The 21,550-nt window shown below is 42.5% G+C and overlaps 1 protein-coding gene and 1 long non-coding RNA gene across 11 annotated transcripts in view; one reads left to right on the top strand and one right to left on the bottom strand.

The window, feature by feature from the left end:
* Window positions 1–7,576, bottom strand: part of LOC120096287 (uncharacterized) — a 38,852-nt gene extending 31,276 nt beyond the window's left edge. Inside the window, exon 1 of one of the 2 annotated variants that reach the window (XR_015636047.1) lies at window positions 7,372–7,576. This is a non-coding gene — a long non-coding RNA (uncharacterized LOC120096287). The remainder of the gene's footprint in view (window positions 1–7,371) is intronic. The other variant, XR_015636048.1, reaches the window with a different exon arrangement.
* Cep350 (centrosomal protein 350) overlaps window positions 1–21,487 on the top strand; it is a 140,297-nt gene extending 118,810 nt beyond the window's left edge. For 5 of the 9 annotated variants that reach the window (XM_087579988.1, XM_087579990.1, XM_087579987.1 and 2 more), the window contains 7 exon segments: window positions 115–251; window positions 4,609–4,691; window positions 5,551–7,478; window positions 8,264–8,668; window positions 8,791–8,937; window positions 11,581–11,703; window positions 17,724–21,487. In XM_087579988.1, coding sequence (XP_087436114.1) covers window positions 115–251; window positions 4,609–4,691; window positions 5,551–7,478; window positions 8,264–8,668; window positions 8,791–8,937; window positions 11,581–11,703; window positions 17,724–17,888 — 2,988 coding nt within the window. In that variant the 3' untranslated portion in view covers window positions 17,889–21,487. 9 annotated transcript variants of the gene reach the window in all.
* Window positions 21,488–21,550: the final 63 nt, after the last annotated feature.

Genomic DNA, 21,550 nt, shown 5'->3' with positions numbered 1-21,550 from the left:
TTTTACTAGTTGAATATTTAAATCATGCTATTTAAAATCTTAAAATATTCTTACGATTTAAAATACCTTTTAGAACATTCTGAATAAAAACTTCTCTAACTCTTCCAAACTTAGACTTACGATGAATTCATTAAGAAAACTGAAGGTGAGCTCAGCCAAGATTTGGACACATCCCCAACATCCAAATTTCAAATTAAAACTCTGTCCTCCATATCTGAAAAACCCAAAATCAAGCCACATCCGCTACACAGGTAAGAACTGTAAAAACTTACATGTATTCTGCTTATTTGATAATGGATAAGGAAAGATGTTTAGTAGAAGTGAACTTTTTAAGTAAGAGTAAATGATAGAAGTAAAAATACTGTGTTTGTTTGTCTGTTTGTTTGTTTGATGAACATAAAAGTGTTCCATATGGCAAGTACACAGTGAATGATGACGTACAGATGTCATCAAGTGTGCGTTGTTAACCTGGGCCGAGGTGGTGCAGCGAGAGCAGGCTCTGGGCACTGCAGCAGGAACCGAGAGTTACGTGTAGATCCTTGGAAAACAAGGCAGTGCTTTAGAAAGCAAAAAGATCTATAGTCTCTAATTCCACCACCCAATGTCTAAAAAAACTAGCTTGATAAAATATGTAATACCAAAAATCTCTATTTGCACTAAGTATATTTATTATAGCAAACTTTGTGCTTATCATAACATCCATTTATATTCATAAAACATTGGAAATGATCTTTAATTCCAAAAATGAGTGAAATGTCTCAAGAAATCTTGGTTCTATTCATGTAATAGAATATTATACATCAGGTAAAAATATATAAGGGGCCAGATAGTGGTAGTAGAATATATATTATTGTCCTGTTGTTTTGGACAGTGGGTGAGAGGCTTCTGAGAAACAAGCATATGTGAAAGAGAAGAGTGTTTGTGAATGACGAAGAGAAAAAACTGAGTAGGCACATTCTAAAAGGTAAATAGGATACCACTGGATAGGTACCACTGGAGTTCAGAGAGACTGGAGGAATAAGGAAAAGCCATATTGGGAAGGCCTTGTGCTCACTCAGTTTTAGTGGTTCATATTTTACTGTGAGAAGATGTGTGCCTTTAAAGTTGTTTTTAAAGTATTTTGATAGCTTCATGGTGGAGCACTTGCATACCATGTGCAAGACTGGATTTTTATCCCCATGGGTATAAGAAAACAGAAACAAGCTAAAATGCTTTGCTGAGTGCGATGTTTCTGCCAGCATTCAGGAGGTTAAGGATCATGAGTTCTAAATCAACCTAGGCTACATAGTGAGCCCCAAGTTAGCCTGATATACATATTGCACCTCTCATGAATTATTATCCAGCCCTCATCCAGGGGGCTGGAGAGATAGCTCAGCATTTAAGAGCACTGGCTGCTCTTCCAGAGGACCCACAGCAGTCTGTAAACCTAGGACCAGGGAATCTGGTGACCTCTTTTGGCATCTGAGGCCACTGCAGCAGTCACACATTGCAGGAAAAACACCCACACGCATTTCTGGAAGGAAGGGAGGAAGCAAGCAAACAAACAAACAAGGGCTAGGGAGATTCTTCAGTAATTCAGAACACATACCGTTCCTTCAGAGGACTCAAGTTCAGTTCTCAGCACCCGCACTGGGTGGCTCACAACCGTCTGTAACTCCAGCTCCAGCTCCTATAATCTCTGCACTAAGGAAGTTAAGGCAGGAAGAGCAGAAGTTCAAGGTTACCCCTCTACATAACAAGCTCAGCCTGCGATACACAAATAAATAAAGTATTTATTGAACGGCTTTCTTAAAGATTTATTTATTTTATGTATGTGAGTACACTGTAGCTATCTTCAGACACACCAGAAGAGGGCATCACATCTCACTACAGAAGGTTTTGAGCATTATGTGGTTGCTGGGAATTGAACTCAGGACCTCTGGAAGAGCAGTCAGTGCTCTTAACTGCTGAGCCATCTCTCCAGCCCCTAGTTGAGTGGCTTTCCTAATCAGGGAATTAGATATTTTTCAATCAGGAGTGAGGTAGGCTGTTGCTCACCAGTTAAAGGGCAGCACATTGGTGTTTTGTTTAGGAAATTTTTTCCAGTGGCTTACGCTCTAAGATCAAGAATCGACAAATGGGATCTCATAAAACTGCAAAGCTTCTGTAAGGCAAAGGACACTGTGGTTAGGACAAAACGGCAACCAACAGATTGGGAAAAGATCTTTACCAATCCTACAACAGATAGAGGCCTTATATCCAAAATATACAAAGAACTCAAGAAGTTAGACCGCAGGGAAACAAATAACCCTATTAAAAATGGGGTTCAGAGCTAAACAAAGAATTCACAGCTGAGGAATGCCGAATGGCTGAGAAACACCTAAAGAAATGTTCAACATCTTTAGTCATAAGGGAAATGCAAATCAAAACAACCCTGAGATTTCACCTCACACCAGTGAGAATGGCTAAGATCAAAAACTCAGGGGACAACAGATGCTGGCGAGGATGTGGAGAAAGAGGAACACTCCTCCATTGTTGGTGGGATTGCAAACTGGTACAACCATTCTGGAAATCAGTCTGGAGGATCCTCAGAAAATTGGACATTGAACTGCCTGAGGATCCAGCTATACCTCTCTTGGGCATATACCCAAAAGATGCCCCAACATATAAAAAAGACACATGCTCCACTATGTTCATTGCAGCCTTATTTATAATAGCCAGAAGCTGGAAAGAACCCAGATGCCCTTCAACAGAGGAATGGATACAGAAAATGTGGTACATCTACACAATGGAATATTACTCAGCTATCAAAAACAACGACTTTATGAAATTCGTAGGCAAATGGTTGGAACTGGAAAACATCATCCTGAGTGAGCTAACCCAATCACAGAAAGACATACATGGTATGCACTCATTGATAAGTGGCTATTAGCCCAAATGCTTGAATTACCCTAGATGCCTAGAACAAATGAAACTCAAGACGGATGATCAAAATGTGAATGCTTCACTCCTTCTTTAAAAGGGGAACAAGAATACCCTTGGCAGGGAAGAGAGAGGCAAAGATTAAAACAGAGACTGAAGGAACACCCATTCAGAGCCTACCCCACATGTGGCCCATACATATACAGCCACCCAATTAGACAAGATGGATGAAGCAAAGAAGTGCAGACCGACAGGAGCCGGATGTAGATCGCTCCTGAGAGACACAGCCAGAATACAGCAAACACAGAGGCGAATGCCAGCAGCAAACCACTGAACTGAGAATAGGACCCCCGTTGAAGGAATCAGAGAAAGAACTGGAAGAGCTTGAAGGGGCTTGAGACCCCATATGTACAACAATGCCAAGCAACCAGAGCTTCCAGGGACTAAGCCACTACCTAAAGACTATACATGGACTGACCCTGGACTCTGACCTCATAGGTAGCAATGAATATCCTAGTAAGAGCACCAGTGGAAGGGGAAGCCCTGGGTCCTGCTAAGACTGAACCCCCAGTGAACTAGACTGGTGGGGGGAGGGCGGCAATGGGGGGAGGGTTGGGAGGGGAACACCCATAAGGAAGGGGAGGGGGGAGGGGGATGTTTGCCCGGATACCGGGAAAGGGAATAACACTCGAAATGTATATAAGAAATACTCAAGTTAATAAAAAAAAAAAAAAAGGGCATATGTGCAGCCCTACATTCAGTCTCCAATGTCAGAAGACATTCGTATTCACAGAGATCCTTCTGACTGCTATATTGAGGAAAGATTAGAAGAAATAGGCTTAGATGCCAAAAGAAAAACAGTCTAAGCCAAGCCTCAAATTAACAGCAGTAATAAAAATAGAAGATATACTTTAGAAATTTATAAGACATGGTATTGTCTAATTAAAGTGGGAAACAGGAAATTGAGGGCTCCTGCATTTCTTAGTCAGTTGAGCCAGACTTTCATTACCCTAGTAGCAGAGTGGATTTGTGGGAAGCTTAGGATTTTGGTTTTAAGTGTTAATTTTGAAATGTAATTCATACTAATAGAGTTGTGTGAGTGTTAAGGAGAGAGATTCTGTATTAGATATGCATAGTTATAAAGGGTAGGTAAAGCTAGAAAAGCATGCATCTGGAGAGAAAAGGGAAGCAAGCAGTAAATAAAACTAAAGAGCGACATTTAAGTTATTATAAGCAAAAGGCAGAAGTCAAACAGCATGGCCAGCGCTGTAGGAAAGGAGGGTGGCAAGCAAGGAGGGGCTGGGGATGTGGTTCAGTGGTGAGCACAGATGTGAACAAGTTGCTGGAGGAAAGAGGGAGGAAAGGAGGGAGGGGGAGAGTTCATTTTAATGGTGGGGGATACACATAAAGCAAGGGAAGTAAGAGGCCTGCTGTTTGTCTTCAGATAGCAGCAAGAAAGGTAGCTGAGTGGTTATAAATCTAGATAAATTTATAGCCAAAAAGGCAAGGTAAGCTATCTGATGCCTGGTGGTCTCTACATGTCCCACTAAGTTCATCCACACAGAGTGACAAGGGTCAGAAACAGGCGCTGTGTGCGGTACCTGCTGTAGGGAGGAGGGAAGCTTGTCTAAAGATGTCTGCTTACAGTTGTCAGTTGTGCAGTATCTGCATTATACTCCGTTTTACTTACTACTTTTTCCACTTCAGATCTGAAACGGCAAAAACTTGGAAATCCGTGACAGAGTCAGAGCGTTCCAGAGGGTCCTTGGCATCCATTGCTGAACATGTTGGTATGTTCCCGAGAGAACAAAGTTGTGTAGGCGTAGTTTAAGGCCTACAGAATTCTCCCGCGACAGAAGTGAATTTCTGGGACTGCAGAGATGGCTCAGCACCTTAGAGCAAGTTTCTCCAAGTTAGGGTCCTAGCACTCATCTTAGACTGCTTACAACTGCCTGTTAACTCTAGCTCCAGAGGACCCAACTCTCTCTTCCGGACTCAACAGGCAACCCTGTGGCAGGCAGGCAGACTCTCTCTGTCTCTGTCTCTCTCTCTCTCACACACACACACACACACACACACACACACACACACACACACACACGTGTTTTACCTATATGTATGCCTGTGCACCACATGTGTGTGTCATGTGAGGAGAGGGCATCAGGTCCCCTGGAACTGAAGTTACAGATGGTTGTGAGCTGCCATGTAGGTACTGGAAAATGAACCTGGGTCCTCTACAAGAATAGCAAATTCTCCTAACCATTAAGCCGTCTCTCTAGCCAACAAAACTTCATTTTTAAGAAGAATAATGGAAGTATATCCCCCCACATTCTTGTGCCTGAAGACATATAACATTCTTCATATAGCCTGCTTTTCCATGGTCTCATTCCCAAAGAGCGTATTGAATAATGGCGTCATAAACTTAGGCCACGTCACTTTATAAATCATTCCCAACTTAAACATTTTTAATGTTCTATTTATTCTTAGTACAGTATTTTTTAAAAACTAAAAAAAAAAAAACTTATAAACAGAGCAAGTCATATTTATTGACCAGAGTTTTTCTTAACTGAAAATTGGCTTTTATTTAAATTTTAGGTCTAAGAACTGAAAGATTGTGATTTAATAATGTTATGGTTTTTTTTCTTTAAGATTCTTCATTGTCATATTCTGAGAGGGCCACATCAGAAAGGTCGTTATCTGCATATGCAAAGAGAGGGGTCGAGTTGGACAGCCGGATAGAACATTTGCAAGCCTCATCTCCAGTTCTGTCATCTAGAAAAACACAAACAGAGTCTAGAGATTCTCTCGAAAGCACACCCTCATTATCTCCTGTGAAGGAATTAAATGCACCTGATCAGATCTATGACGTGTCAGAGTCTAAGGCTGAAGATTCTACTCAGAAATCAGAAATAGAGGAAATAGAATCCATAAAACTAGAGAGGAGTGAGGGTGAAGATGCTTCTTGTAAGCAGTCAGGGGGATCTGAGGTCCTCCTGAAACTCGACCTGACCTCTGGAACCCTGTCAAGCAAAGAGCGTCCCTCAGACTCTGCTAATGTGCACCAAGACTTAGTTACACCAGCGATGGAAGTGTTTCATGAAAAAGAGGAAGACAGTCAGTCCAATCCGAGTAGAGATGACAGCAGTCAGGACATCCTGTCAGCAGGAGGCGTCCCTGGGCAAGAATGCAGAGAGAATGGGGACTCTACATTGTCAGGACAACTTTCTGTCCCTAAAGAGTCATCCTACTCTGAAGATTTTGAAGTGTCTTCTTTCAAGAAAGGGATTTCTGCTGATGAGATTAGTAAAGATGACTCTGAGGTGTCATTGCCATCACTCAGGAAAGACGCTCAGTCTCACAGAGATAAGTCATGGCTCACGAGGAGCTCTCGAAGTAGAACTACTGGGTCTGGAAGTGATGAGGAGATCAGCGAGTGCCTCGGTGAGAAAAGCCTCTCTGTTCACAGTGGCGTCCACTCTGAAAGGCTGCTGGAGCTCAGGTCCCCAACAGAGCTAATGAGAAGTAAGGAGCGCAGTGACGTGGGCCACGAGCAGGGGGGCACTGAGCCCCTTCCTCTGGCTGCAGTCTCTGCCATGGAGGAGCTACCAGATTTCCACATTGGGGATAGGGTGTTGATTGGCAATGTTCAGCCAGGTACTCTTCGGTTCAAAGGTGAGACTGCGTTTGCTAAAGGATTTTGGGCTGGAGTAGAACTGGATAAGCCGGAAGGAAACAACAATGGAACATATGATGGTATTGTGTATTTTGTGTGCAAAGAGAAGCATGGTATTTTTGCTCCTCCTCAAAAAATATCTCACATTCTAGAAAACTTCGATGACTATATAGACATAAATGAAGATGAAGAATGTTACTCAGATGAACAGTACCAAGAGCAGAAAGATATAGAATGTCTAAAAGACAGAGAAAACAATATAGCTGAATATTTTTGTGAGAAATCATTGCCTAGTATTCATAATACAGAAGCCTCAGTGGACGAAGGTAGAAGCCTTAACATAGAAACAGACACTCCTGAGGTCCTAGAAGTCCGTGTTCACCAACAGTCTTCAGTAGATCCTCCGACATCCTGTAAAGAGAACAAAGCCCTTGTTCCTGCTGCCTCAGAAAGTGTGTGTGCCAGCATGCTTTCTGAAGAATTACAGCAGCAGCAGCTTGCAGAGCAGGAAGAGAACTTTTCTTATCAAGTTTCAGAAAAGCCTTCTACTCCTCTTCTGGATCTTTTAACAAGAGAAAAAAACCAGTTAGAAGCTCAGCTGAAGTCATCAATAAGTGAAGAAAAAAAGTCAAAGCAGCAGCTAGAGACAGTGAGCTTACTGACAGACAGTTTACTGCAGGTCTTTGTGAAAGACACAGTTAGCCAGCTACAACAAGTCAAAAAGGCTAGAAATGAGAAAATCCAGCTTAGCAATCAGGAGTGTCTTGACCAAAAGAAAGTACTACCCCAAGACTCACCCCAAAATATTGAGGAACAGTCACTCAGTGTTCCAAGTTGCTTTTTAAGAGCTGAATTGGAAGATGAAAAAGAAGAGATTTCTTCTCCAGACATGTGTCCCAGACCTGTGAGTATTTATCTTGAGTCCGATTACCTTCCTTTGAGGCCTACACTAGTTCTGTTTGGGGTGGACATTCCCCAACCTGCTGCTTATTAAATACTGTTTTTACATCCTCAGCTGTTTTTCTGTCTGAAGTATAATTGCCCTCTGTTATGTCATGAGTAGTCACCATAGGGTTGTCATGAACACTGTCAGGTCGCGGGAACTGAAACTTCTTTTAAAGTAACTATGTGGATGGCACTGTTCACAGTCCACACCTCACGCCTCCTTCCACGTTCTTTGGAACTTTCCAGTGGTTCTCAGCGCAGGTCTCTTTTGCCTGCCTGTCCAGTTATAGCACCCTCCAGAGACCAGCAGCTGTGTGGTGATTCTGATAAAACTGAAGCACCTCTCTGACAGAGACTCAGGCTGTCGGTCGGCTTGTTTAGGCTGCCCACGGATAGCTAAGGAAAGTAATGATTCTGATTAACTTGAACCAGATAATCACCAAACGTAAGAGTTTTCATTTCCCAGCCCTAGTGTAGTCCTTCAGAAATAGAGTGATTAATGCTATATAAAGGGGAAACTAGTGAATAAATATTTTATTATAAAATTTAATGATCAGGTTTGTATAAGCAGAAGAGTGGAAGAGAATAGGTTTTTCTTACTCATAAGTGACCATTATATTGTAACTTTACATTTCTTATAGAGATGTTAAAACGCATAAGTAATAGGTGTGCTTTATCTTTTAAAAGCTGTTAAGTAAGGTGAGGTCACTAAATGGTCCTTTATTTGCATGTGTCTTTCTATAGGAGAGCCCAGTGTTTGGTGCCAGTGGGCAAGAAGAGCTAGCTAAGAGACTTGCTGAACTTGAGATCAGCCGAGAGTTCCTGAACACATTAGATGATCAAGACTGGTTTGATGAAGATTTTGGTTTAAGCTCTTCTCACAAGATCCAAAAGAATAAGGCAGAAGAAACAATCGTACCTCTAATGGCAGAACCTAAGCGAGTACCCCAGAAGCCATGTGAGACCTTATCGGTAGTTCCCCATACGGCAGAGGAGGTCGAAAGCCTTGTGCATAATGCCGCAGAGGAGCTTTGGAAATGGAAAGAGCTAGGTCAGGACCTTCATGGCTTCAGTATTCCCGCCAAGTTCCTCGGCTGTGCCAGTAAAGGGCTAGACATAGGAAGCACGAGTCGAAGAGTCTACAAACAGGTAACAAAGGCACCACCAGTTCCTTACCCAGTGTCTGAAATGTGGGTTCCGGGCCAATTTCTTACTGTTGTTTTGTTTCTTTTTTCTTGTGTTTCTCTTTCTTTTCTTTTCTCTCTGTTAAGGCGGTTTTTGATTTAACAAAAGAGATTTTTGAGGAAATATTTGCTGAGGATCCCAACTTAAATCAGCCTGTCTGGATGAAGCCATGTAGAATCAATTCTAGTTATTTTCGACGTGTGAAAAATCCCAATAACCTTGATGAAATCAAGGTAAGCTGCAGACTCTGTCACCTCCTTTGGTTTCCTGTGTATGTATACAGATCTATAAATGACATAGAAGTGGGCACTTGTTTATGTACACCATGAGTAGTAGTTCACAGAGTCAACAGTAGAGGGTTAATGTGAACGGGAACATCAGGTGCTGGACACTCAGGTCTGACGTGCACAATGGTATAGTGGGTCCTGCATGGTCATGTATTTTCTTACACCAGCAAGTTTTGCTTTTGTTGTTTTTGTCGTGTGTTGTTCGAGATCGGGCCTATGCTGACCTTGGACTCACCGTCCTTTGACTTTGAGACTCCCAAGTGCTGAGATAACAGCCTTGAGCTCCTGGGCCTGACTACAGAAGTTTCCTTTTCAGAGCAGTGCTTCTCAGAGTTAATGCACATAATCATTGGGGGTGCTTAAAATGGAGCTTTTGAGGAAGGAGCCTGAAATTCTGCTCTCAAGTGTGCAGTTAATACTGCTGACTCCAGGGTTATTCTTCAGCAGTGAGGTGGAGGAGTTGAGTTTTTCAAACTTACTTAATCATAAAAAGTCCTCTAAAAAGATTTTGTGCTTACAGACACCAATTTATCTATAAGCTATGTTATGTATGGTCTGAGTTTGGCTAACTGTGGGTCATGGGCTGTATCTAGCCATAGCCTTTACAAATCAAGTATTGTTGAACCACAGCCAGACATACTTGTGCTTCCGTTTCCTGCTTCCCTGCTTTAGCAGCACAGTTAGTAGAAGAGAGGTAGATGACAAAGACCGTGCAGCCGCAGAGCCTGAGCTACGTACATCTAATCCTTCACAGAAATGTTTTCAAAGTACACTGCACAGTTCATACCTCCATTCATCCAAGTCAGTAACTCTCCTGAGTACAGCATGTGCCTGTCCACAGACACAGTGGTAGGATGGGGCTCACATCAGCAGTTTAAGAATCTTGTCCAGCGATTCTGACTTACAAATGTATCTTGCTCCTCCACTGAGATCATTGTTTATTGAAATACCTTCAAAAGTAATAAACAATAAATTGTTAGAAACATAACAAGCTAAAATAAAACACGACACATAAAGGTCATCAGCAAACTGCATATCATGTGTGTACATGAAGCATAGACTAGATGCTGCATATCACATGTGTGTACATGAAGCATGACTAGATGCTGCATATCATGTGTGTACATGAAGCATAGACTAGATGCTGCATATCATGTGTGTACATGAAGCATGACTAGATGCTGCATATCATGTGTGTACATGAAGCATAGACTAGATGCTGCATATCGTGTGTACATGAAGCATAGACTAGATGCTGCATAGACTAGATGCTGCATATCACATGTGTGTACATGAAGCATGACTAGATGCTGCATATCATGTGTGTACATGAAGCATAGACTAGATGCTGCATATCATGTGTATACATGAAGCATAGACTAGATGCTGCATATCACATGTGTATACATAGAGTATAGACTAGATGCTGCATATCACATGTGTGTACATGAAGTATAGACTAGATGCTGCATATCACATGTGTGTACATGAAGCATAGACTAGATGCTGCATATCACATGTGTGTACATGAAGCATAGACTAGATGCTGCATATCACATGTGTGTACATGAAGCATAGACTAGATGCTGCATATCACGTGTGTACATGAAGCATAGACTAGATGCTGCATATCACATGTGTGTACATGAAGCATAGACTAGATGCTTCATATCATGTGTGTACATGAAACAGAGCACATACTGCATATCACATGTGTGTACATGAAGTATAGAGTACATACTGCATATTTAAGTTTTTAATATTTTTAACTTTAAATAGGTTTTTAAGGATGATTGTTAATAGCTAAATTCCTATGTTATAGATGCACGTAGTGGCACATGCCTATAATCTCAGCATCTCTAGATGAGGCAGGAAGATTACAATGAGTTTGAAGCCAGCCTGGGCCACAAAGTAATAATACTCTGCCTCAAAAACCCAAACAGAGCAGCAGAACTGTGCCAAGCCTTGTCAGTATTTTATATAATGTTTGAGATGGAGGCCTGCGCTCTTCTGGTACAGTAGTGCTCCTAACTGCTCATGGGCACCTCCCAGGTCAGAGATACAGGGTACATTTTCTTTACCGGTTTTCCTGCTTTAAAGTTAGCAATGACATGCGGGAGAGACAGCCGAGCAGGTAAGCATGTGTTCTACTCGTGTTTCGTTCTTCAAGTTCAGTTCCCAGCACCCACCCATGTTGGGTGGCTTACAACAGACTAACTCCAGCCCCAAGGAGTCCAGCACCCTCCTCTGGCCTCCTATGAGAACATGTTTACACATGCACACATAAGCACCTAAGTAAAAGGTTTGTTATTAAAAGAACAGTGGTTCTTTTAAAAACTCGACTCTGAAGTGATTTTTCTTTAAAGATATACCATTGGTTTTACTTTTATATGTTCTATAGAAACAAAATTGTTAAGTACATAGAATCTGAGATGCTTCCCTCCATATTTATTGTAAGAGGAATTAAGTGGAAGAAAACTATGTTCTTCTACCAGAAGTAGTCTGTGAGCACAGGTCTTCTCTGGAGTTGTAAACGTGTGGCTCTGGGTGGATATGCTTGTGGTTTACTGATCCCTCTCATTTCAACAGCACTTCATAACAACTGAGGTACTCAAACTGTTCAGTCTTAAGAAGGAGCCAAACCACAAAACAGATTGGCAGAAAATGATGAAGTTTGGACGAAAGAAGAGAGACCGAGTAGATCACATCCTGGTCAGTGCTCCCATTACCCTAACTCAGAGTGCAGAGAGATTCCAACAGGAGGAGTGCATGTAATTAACCCTGAGTGCATGAGACTGGAACCCACACCTTCATCTGCTGCGTTTCCTCTCCTCGTGTGAGGAATGGCTTTCTTTCATTCTGTTGAACAAGTACTTTAACTTAGCCAACAGAACTCTGTGGACGCGTTGACAAGCCAGCCCCTGAGTGAACTTGAGATGAAGGTAGTGGAGTGAGTAGTGTGGGTCCTGGAGCCCAGCTGTGCACTGACCCCGCCAAGCGTCAGACCTGCAAAGTGAAGGTGTTAACTACCTCCCTGATCGAGTTAATTGAGAGAATTAAATATGTATTTATTTTCAGGCATGTGTGTTGCTTAGTAGGGATACACTCTCAAAATGTATCCTTAGGACAGTATTCACACAAACCTAGAACGTCAAGGTCATCCACTTGATGTGCCCGCTTGATGCTTTTAGGAAACGAGGTAAATATCAGACGGATGAAGCTGGTGCTGGACTAATAGGGCATACTATTTTTCAGTAAACTTTTATTTATAAATAGGAGTACACTCTAATAATAAAAAGTATACGCCAAGACATAAACAAACCAGTAATAGTTACTTATTATCATTATTAAGTACAGTGCATAATTGAAGGTGCTATGCTTTTGTTTTTTTTGTTTTGTTTTGTTTTTGGGACGGGGTCTCACTGAGTAGCCCAGGGTGGCCTCTTAACTCAGTCATCCTGCCCCGGCCTTCTAAGAGCTGGAATTAGAGGCATGGCCTGTATTACTACTGTACAACGCCCCTCCCCACCCCATGTGTTGTCTATCCTAAATGACTTTATTTTTGAAGCAAGGACTTTAAGGGGGGAAAACTTCATGGTTACATTTAAATTTATAACTTTAAGAAATCATGGAGGAATGCTTGAAGTGAAAATGGAGGAAGAGACAGCTAATGGTTTAAAAGTAGGAGACAGCTACCCAAAATTGTTAAGCAAGATGTCTTAGATAAGTATTTTAAGTATGCGTGAAAGAAACAGGCACAGGTAGTTTCTATACTGGTTCAGCACATAAACATTTACTGTGTTTTGTTAGTAAGGCTTTGGCATCAAAGTTTATGAAGATAACATCTTAATAGTGGAAGGGGAGGGCAGTGATTGGGAGCCATCTTCAGGCCCAAACTATAAAGTACATTATTTTTTTACTCTAGTCATCCTTCTGTACAGTTCATCCCAGAGCTTGCTTACTTCTCTGGTTGGACAGGGACCCTTTGACTGACATCTTTCATTCTTTGTATATCTATGATGCAGAAATAAGATCACATATAAATAAGACCACATTTTTGTTAGTATTTACTAGTCTAATTTTTCTAGATTCATTTTTCATTACAAATACTAGGATTTCCTTTTAAACATATGGTGTATGCTCATGTATGCAAATGTCAGTTTGTCTGCTCATCCGTGTCTTCCATTATTGCTACTACCCTTACGTTTGGAAACTGTCTGGTTGGATTGAAGCTAGAGCTCACTCACTGATTCACGGCACTGGCTGTCCCCTGACTTCCAGGTGTGCAGCTGTGCCCTGCTTCCACTAGTGATCCGAATTCAGAGCCTCATTTTTGTACATTGAGCCATCTCCCCACCACCACCCCCTTCCTTTTTAAAAAGCTTGATGACAGTTTATTAGAATTTGAACTCTGCCCCCCCCCCTTCCCAGGCCCAGCCCCAGGGCAGGCAATCTATAATTCTCATAGTTGCCCAGGGTATGAGTATAGAGAAGAGAAGAGGGAAACCATGCTGTTTGAGAGAAGCCTGCATGGAGGTCAGCTCCAGGACTAGAGAGGCAGGCAGAAGCAGCCAAACCTCATGGCAGCTGAGAGGGACTGTAGGAAGGAAAAGCACACAATCTACCTTCCTTGAGACACTTCCTTAGCCAGGTCCTTGACCTGTCCAGCTGAGTGAACTTAAGGGAGGAGGGCAGAGGTATGTCTCCACCTATAGGTAGATTTCATCTTGCAGTAACATTCCCCAACTCTAAAGAGACAACCCTAAAATCATTTAGGAGTGAGCTGACACTAGGGGATAGATAGGTGAAGCCCATTGCTGTCATGAAAACCTAGAGACCCAACCCCAAAGCTGTTGACCACAAGGGATAAAGGCCTGGACTAGAGCTTTAGTTCCCAACTCATGTGTAGCCCACAGTCAGGAGGAGAAGAGAAACCAGCACCCCTTCCAAAACCATTTCTAGAACTGCTACTTTCAGAGTCCCTGGCCTGAGTTGCCTGTCCAAGGTTGCTGTCCCCTCCAATGTAACCATATCTGCCATTTCAGAAGTTGGAATGATAAACAAATCTGGCTTCTGCCGGGTGAGAGTCATCAAATATGGTAGCTGAGGTACCCATCCAGTAGGCCTATCTAGGGGCGCCCACAAACCCATCAGTGGTTCTGCAGCATTACAGCCAGCATAGGTAGAAGTGTGCAGGAGAACTAAAGGCAAGAGTTAGCCGCAATGCAAAGCCCTAAGCAGGAGACCGGAGAGGCCAAGCAGGAACTGCACTTTAGATGTTCAATTACAAGCCATTAGAACTTCCTGATGGACTCCCTCCCCATTCTCCCTTCCCCTGGGGCTTCTAAGACTGGCCTCAGAGAGAAGCCCAGGATTTGCTTTCAGGAACTTTGGTAGTTGTTGGAGTGACTAGAATCACAGTCTGAAGACCCTGCTGGGTCATCCCACCCCCAGTCCTACATTACAAGCCCTTGATCTTGTGAAGTTTGGCATCATCCCAGCTTACCGCATTTGTTGGTTCTTTCTCTGCAGTTAACTACTATATTTCCTAGATCGTGTTATCTGCAGTTGATATGCCTACCTCCATCTAAGTCATTGTTTGAAAAACAAGAACTGAGCTTGCCTGTAATCCCAGCATTCAGAAAGCTGAGGAGGCAAGAGGATTTCCATGAGTTTGAATCCTACCAGGGCTACAAAGTGAGACCCACTCAAAAAACCCACAACCATGAATTTGTAAAATGAGCATTTCTGCAATCACTAAAAGGACCTATATTCCAGACATTGACCAAGCACCTTCTCTTTACACTGTGTTAAGCACTGGGAAACTACAAATGGAAAGTTCTCAGAGCTCACAGCCTCGCAGACAGACAGATGTCCAGACTACGGTTTATAGTGGAGGGACGGGAGCAGAATGAATGCACAAAAGGCCCACACAAGTCAGAGGTAGAAAGTCCTTCCAGGAGAGCTGTGCTTTAGTCAGACAGCATGTGACCTGTTTCCCCAGCTTGTCCACAAGGACGTTGTGAAGACCTGGGCCACATTCTCTTCACAGTTCCCTGCCATGGTTTAAGCCTTTCCCCTTTCACACCCTCCCTGCTTTGTCTGGGAAATCTTCACGCAGTCTCAGGTATATAGGTCTACGAACCGAGCACTGATAATAAATCAAGGATTTTAAAGCATTTCCTGGCTGTATAGCTATAAATTTAACATTGATTAAAACACATTTGAGTGCCAGTGAAGTAGATGTGCTTGTTTATTTCACATAAAGAATCAAGTCTTGGCTGCTATTTTGTACTCGGGATGTAGAGCGCCCTCAGCATTTGCAGAGCTGATTGATGCTTTGATTTCATAGGGGCTGAGTGCCACTTTGCATAAACCCATAGTGCAAAATGGCAGAGTATATTTGAACCATCTCAGAAGTTGTTGGAAATTCTGTTCTAATTTCAAGCCAAAATTCATTCAGTGATTTTTTTTTTAATGAGACTCAAGTCAACAACTCAAACAGCACTTTTTAAATCAAACACAATGTAGTCCGAAGACTTACTGACTAGTTTGATGCTTACATCTGAGGCGTTTACAGTCGAAAACACCAAAGTTCTGTTTCCCATCATCCTGTTTCCTAAAAGTCAGAAAACACTAAGTTGTAACATACAATAGTCTCAATCTAAACTGAGGTGTTTGGGTCACCTTTTGATAATATAGCAGGCATAATGTCACACAGTGCAAAGTGCAGGTTGTTTATTCTGAACCAAGACCATAGTGATATAACACATGTAATACCAGAAACCCCTCTGAACCATTATGTTTGATTTTTGATCATTGTACATTCAGAAGTCTTACAGTGTGTGTGTGTGCACGTCTAGTCAGCAGTTACCCAGTTTGTGCATGTGGGGGGTTACTGTTAGACTGACTTATTATTTCTAAATTAGTGAATTTGTTTACTTCCCACAACAGCACACATATCTGGAGGCTGTGTGTGTAGTAGACTCTGAAGACTAGAAGGAAATGACAGGCAGCTCTGTAATCGTCATTGTAGTACCATGGTGGGCTTTGATCTGAGAGTCAGACAGAGAGGAAGTGTATTGGTTCTAAGACAGAAACGATTCCTGACCTGTGGTGCTGGCAGTTGCACCTGGGGCTTCATGGCATGCTAAGTAGCACGTGCTGTACTACTGGGCTCACTCAGCCCCACAGAGCCTGCCGCCCCCCGGGGAAAAGCAATAGTTATTGTTGGCAACTGGTCTTAAGGAACCACAGTGCTTCTCCAGTCATCGCACCTTGCATGGTATTTGGGGAGGATCCACATCACAGCAGAGAGATGATGAATACTGTCATTAGCTATGTCTACTGCAAGCATAAAAGTATTTCTTAAAGACCGATACCTTCTTCACAAAACTTAACTGAGAAGGTGAAGTCTCTTATGAAGACCTACTTGTTAGACTTCCTTAAGCAAGGTCGCTCCCCAGTACACACAGCATTAGGTTGGCCTTCATACCAGCTCCGTGGTAGGTTAGATCCATTTCTTATAAATTACATGTGATTCTGTGGCTTAGTAAACACAGGAATCTGGGTTAAAGTAGTTTGAGGATGGGCTCTCTTTAGTAATGTTGTTCATTGTATTCACTGAAAAGGAGTGACCGTAAGTTTACTGGGCTATAGACCCTCTTCAGTAGAGCCATCCGTTCCACAGCTACAGATTGGCAAACAGACATTTGTAGCGCTGTGAGACTTCCTCCGAAGAGAAGGAGTGATATCATCACCTTTTGATGTGTCAGGCCCAACCGAGATAGATGTGTGCACATGGAACTTGTGTTGCTCTCCTTCCCGCCTCCAGGTGCTGTGGGCCCTGCAAGTCATGTCACTGCTTCCTTCATAGGGAGGTGGAGGACTAACTAGTTCCCTACTTCCCCTACTCTGCCTATCCCCAGATGACACCAAAATCAAGACAAACCAGGAACTTTCCCCTGGTTTTCTGCCATTAGACTTGAGTTAATGATCCTGTAACTGCAGTAGTTTTGATGAGTTTGGAACTCAGGGCTGCTTCCACCCAGTCTCCATTCCAGCTACACTGCAGTCATAAGAAGGCCAATGTGTGTGTTCTTGGAGTGTAGTTATTTAAAATTATAGCCAAGAAAGTTTAGACAATAAGCAAGCAATAAGCCTGGGCTGGTGTTGTTTCTAACTTGATTAGTTTTCATTTGCCTAGGAATCCCAAAAATGCAAGAAAAGCAAGTGATTGTAACAGTAATTTAAAAATAAACTTGATCAGTGTTGGATCTATAAAAATATTTTGTTTTGAGAAGCAGCCTATGTAGTCTTTGCTGACCTTGAACTTGCAATTCTCCTGCTTCAGCCTCCCAAGTGCAGAGTCACAGGTCGTCTGCACCACCATGGCCGTCATTTATTTTGAATACTCTAGAATGATGTTACCTTTGTCGAATGAGTAGAGTTTTCCTTTGCAGTGCACCATCTAGTCTTTCCCGTAAGCTCCTGTGTGCATCCACTCATGTTAACACAGCGCTGGACTTGTGGTCAGTCTGTCTTTTGTAGCTACAATGTGCTGGAGTACCGTCATGTTGAAATGGGGCTATTTTTAGTTCAGATGCCAATTTTAAAGGTGTATTGACATTATTTCTTTGGGACATTGTGGACGGGACTCTGTATAACATGGGAGGTGTAAGTTCCTTGCTCTGTGTGACAAATTTGCTAACGTATTGCCTTCTAATGTCCAGGTCCAGGAACTCCACGAAGAGGAGGCCCAGTGGGTTAACTATGATGAGGATGAGTTGTGTGTGAAGATGCAGCTGGCTGATGGGATCTTTGAGGCCTTGATCAAAGATACTATTGACGTTCTCAATCAGATCAGTGAGAAGCAGGGGAGAATGCTACTTGTGTGACATCTTGCAAATAAATGGAACACTGAGTGCTAACATGAGTCCTGGGCCTTTCTGCCTCCTGATACACACCCCATCTCCACCATAGCAAGAGTGCTTCTGGACCGCGAACCTGTTCTTATGGACGGCTGGTTGGAGTTCATGGGACAATGTGGTGTATCTGGTAGTGCAGCCTTTGCCTTTATAGACTGTCCACTGGATTGTGTGGTCCTTTCCCGTGGGCAGGGTCACACTCTGTGATGAGACTTGGTATCACCTCACTAGCACCCATACCTACTAGGTCTCAGATGAGGGCTGAGAACACCAGACGACCTCTGAGCTTAGACAAAGCCTGAGTCTCCTCATGAGACTTGAGTCTCATCAGGAAAGAGAGGTACATAAATTCATCTTTTAACTTTCAAAACATAATCCTGGTCTATACAATGAAACTCATAAGTGGACATTCTAGTCTCTGCAGTATTAAACCCATAACCACTTCTAAAATAGGCAAACTCATGGTTGTCTGCCTATTTCACATTCTGGAGTTTTATTTCTTCTTGAAGATCGTTTTCTTCCATTCTTGAAGTTGAACAGCACCAAGTGGATGTCAGAAATAAGTGGGAGCTTTGCTTTGGACACCACCTAAAAACTGTAACCCATTGCACTGTGTTTAATTTTCCTGTCTGCGGAAAACAAATGTCCCTCCCAGTGAGGACGAGGGAGGCTACAGGACTGCTGTGGGCTGTTCCTCCGCCCTCGCCCCACCCCTGCTCAGTCCTCATCTGTCCTAACCTCTACCAGCTGCTCTCAGAATCGTAGCTACTCAGGACCATCTCAGGTGTCCAGGCATGGCAAAAGTGGGAGTAACTCATTTTGGCCTTCAAACTCTGAATCCCCATCTCCCGAGGAAGTCGGATGCTGTTACTTGAATGATTTAGGAAATGAGTGTGTGCACCAAAGACAAGAAGATACTGTCTATAGTCTGCGTGCTTGTTTTGCTCTGTGGAATATTTTTAATTTATTTTAAGATAAATTATTAAGTTGAAAATGTGTGTCCCTGTTGAGAAGTGAAAGACTCTCACAATTGTAAACCTCCGTCTCGAAGCGTCTACAGTTAGTTTTGTCTTCGCACAGGAAATCTGCAGTTTTAATAAATCTACACACACACTGAAGAAGTGAGTTCAGCTCATTGAAAAGACAACAGGCATTTACAGCGTCACCCGTGACAGCAGGAGCGGGAGATGACTTGAAAGACTCAAGTTTAGTCCTGCCTTTCTTGCAGCGTTGCATCTTAACAACTATTACCTGTATCTGAGGAACATCTCCAGATTCCAGCTGCTACATTCGAGCACAGGGTGCTCTCCTGGGCCCTGAGCACCTGCCTTCTTGACTGTTTCTCTTCATCAGCCCTGTCCTTCATAATCCCAGAGAATGTGGATGATCTGAGGCGTGAGTGTAAATGCCTTAACCTTAACAGTCCCAACCAGAGCAGCATGGTAAGACATCCGCTGGGTTCACACTCACCAATACCCTGGACATTATGGCTTCAAAACACATTAGGAAACCCAAAGACAGCGTAACCCTTAAGTATGCATGTTTGTTCTTTTCTGCATCTTCCTTCCCGACTTGCCTTTGCATCTGCTGTCTTACTCTGCACACGTCACTCTTCCGTTTCATCCTGTCATTACGCAGCGTTTGCTGAAGTCATCATTGGATATTTGCATTTTGCACAGTGACTGGTGTGCTAGCTCTTGACAATGAGAAAGCACTGAAGGGTTCCAGTTGGGGCTCCTGACTGCTCAGGTGGGTGGGTGCTCCTCAGCGCCTCTTCTGTGCTTTTGCTGTTGAGCTGTCGTCCTTAGCCATAATGAGCACGTTGACCAAGAGAAGCAAAGGTTTCCTGAGGTTATTAGCCAGTAGTGTGGAAATGGTTTTCATGTGGCCAATGAAAGCAAAGAGTTCTCTTCAGTTTGTGTTCTTTAGAAGACAGACATCTGTGTCCATCCCTTGACTGTTTGTAGGATCATATTGTCCTTATGATACCGAACTTCACAGCTGCTATAAGTTTTTATAAATGAAAATCAAATCATAATAGGAACATAGGTTTTCATGTCTTCATTCTTTGGACCCAAGGTTAATTTTTAATAAGGAAGTGTATCTTGTACTTTTTTACATTATCATGCCAGAAAGGGAAAAACATACTAATAGAAGTCCAAGGACACAGCAATCAGGACAGTGCCGGGACCGTGGCAGTGACCATCCTAACCTCCTCCAGCTGTCTTCACTATCCAAGATCCTGCATTCCAGATGCCAGGCAGGAATAGGCCAGTCTCGTCCTCTGCTAGCAATCATACCTGCAGTTTGGTAGCAAAAACAAGAGAATCTGGAGATAACGGGTTTCTCCCTATTTTAACTATTTGGCTCTAACTGTGATGGGTTATTGTTAGGGTCAGGAATGGTGGGTGTGGACACCCAGCCACTCACTCGTTCCATACTGGGGTCTTTTTAATGAAGCTCTGCCTCATAACCAAGAACCTAAATACGCCCTCTTTCTAATCTTTGCTCCCTCTTCCACACCCTGTCCCCTCCTGTCTTTCCGCATTAATTCCTCTAAATGATCTTTGCATTCGCAGTAATACCTTTTAGAATAGCACTGTCAGAACCTAGTAGTAAACCACCATGTAGGCTTCAGAGTCACTTCTGAGTCCCAACAATTTGTGCTATCCAGGGCAGTTAACTCTGGGTTAAACTAGTACAGGGTATCGATTCCCTCTTCAGGTCTAAACAGGAATTTTTACTCTAGGGAAAAGTGGGAAGAGCTCAAAAGTAGTTAAGGAAGGTGACTTCCTTCTGTGACTACAGGTCTCTGAGAAATTATCTTTCAAAAGAGATTGCATTCTCATAAGAGTTGTGGCCTATTGATAAAAACAATTTTGTTCACTTTCTTGTCTTGAAAAAAAGTGGCCTTAGCTTTTTGCAATACTTGAATAAAGTGTGTACTTGCAAAAGAATTTCTGTAGCACAGCATTAGAGACTCATAACTTTTCTGCAAGAAATTCAAACTTACATCTTCCTTTTACTACCTTAAGAATACTAGTGAATAAAACATTAATTCAAAGAGCAAGTGATAGAAACTACAATGACGTTTAATGCAAATTGTAGGAATTTACATGTTTACAAATCATCTTAAACTGGTTGTGCAACAATTCAATAAAATCTTTGTATTATAAAAATGTGAAGGAAGTGTAAACTGGTGTAAAGGAGGTACTGTCATTTTAATTAACCTGTGTTTCAAAGCTTTTCCTTCTGGACTTTGCAAGCCTTCTTGGTTACACATTGCAAAGCATTCTCTAGGGGCTCAGCCTCCTTGTGTGTACTGTACTGTGCAGACATGAAAAATAAACCCGTTTACTGTGTGTGTGTGAATAGCCTGCGCATCAGGCCATTTTCAGCCAATAGACACCCCGTGCAGCTCTTAGAAGCCTGCACAGAAGACTGAGGGTGTGGTTTGTAAGTACGCTCTGTAAAATAACTGGGAAGTCCCATGTATACCCTGTAAATAGATTTGTTAACTAAAACGTACTTTAAGATGAAATCTGTAAATAAATTGATTTATAAATTAATTCCATGTCCGGTATTAAATCTGTCTACTCATGAGCCAGGTTGAGAGAAAAGAGCTCCTGTAA

The sequence above is a fragment of the Rattus norvegicus genome, chromosome 13 (assembly GCF_021556685.1).
Source record: "Rattus norvegicus strain SHRSP/BbbUtx chromosome 13, alternate assembly SHRSP_T2T, whole genome shotgun sequence".
Lineage (NCBI taxonomy): Eukaryota > Metazoa > Chordata > Mammalia > Rodentia > Muridae > Rattus > Rattus norvegicus.
Note: the sequence above shows the minus strand (reverse complement) of the source record. Positions and strands in the feature narration are given on the sequence as shown.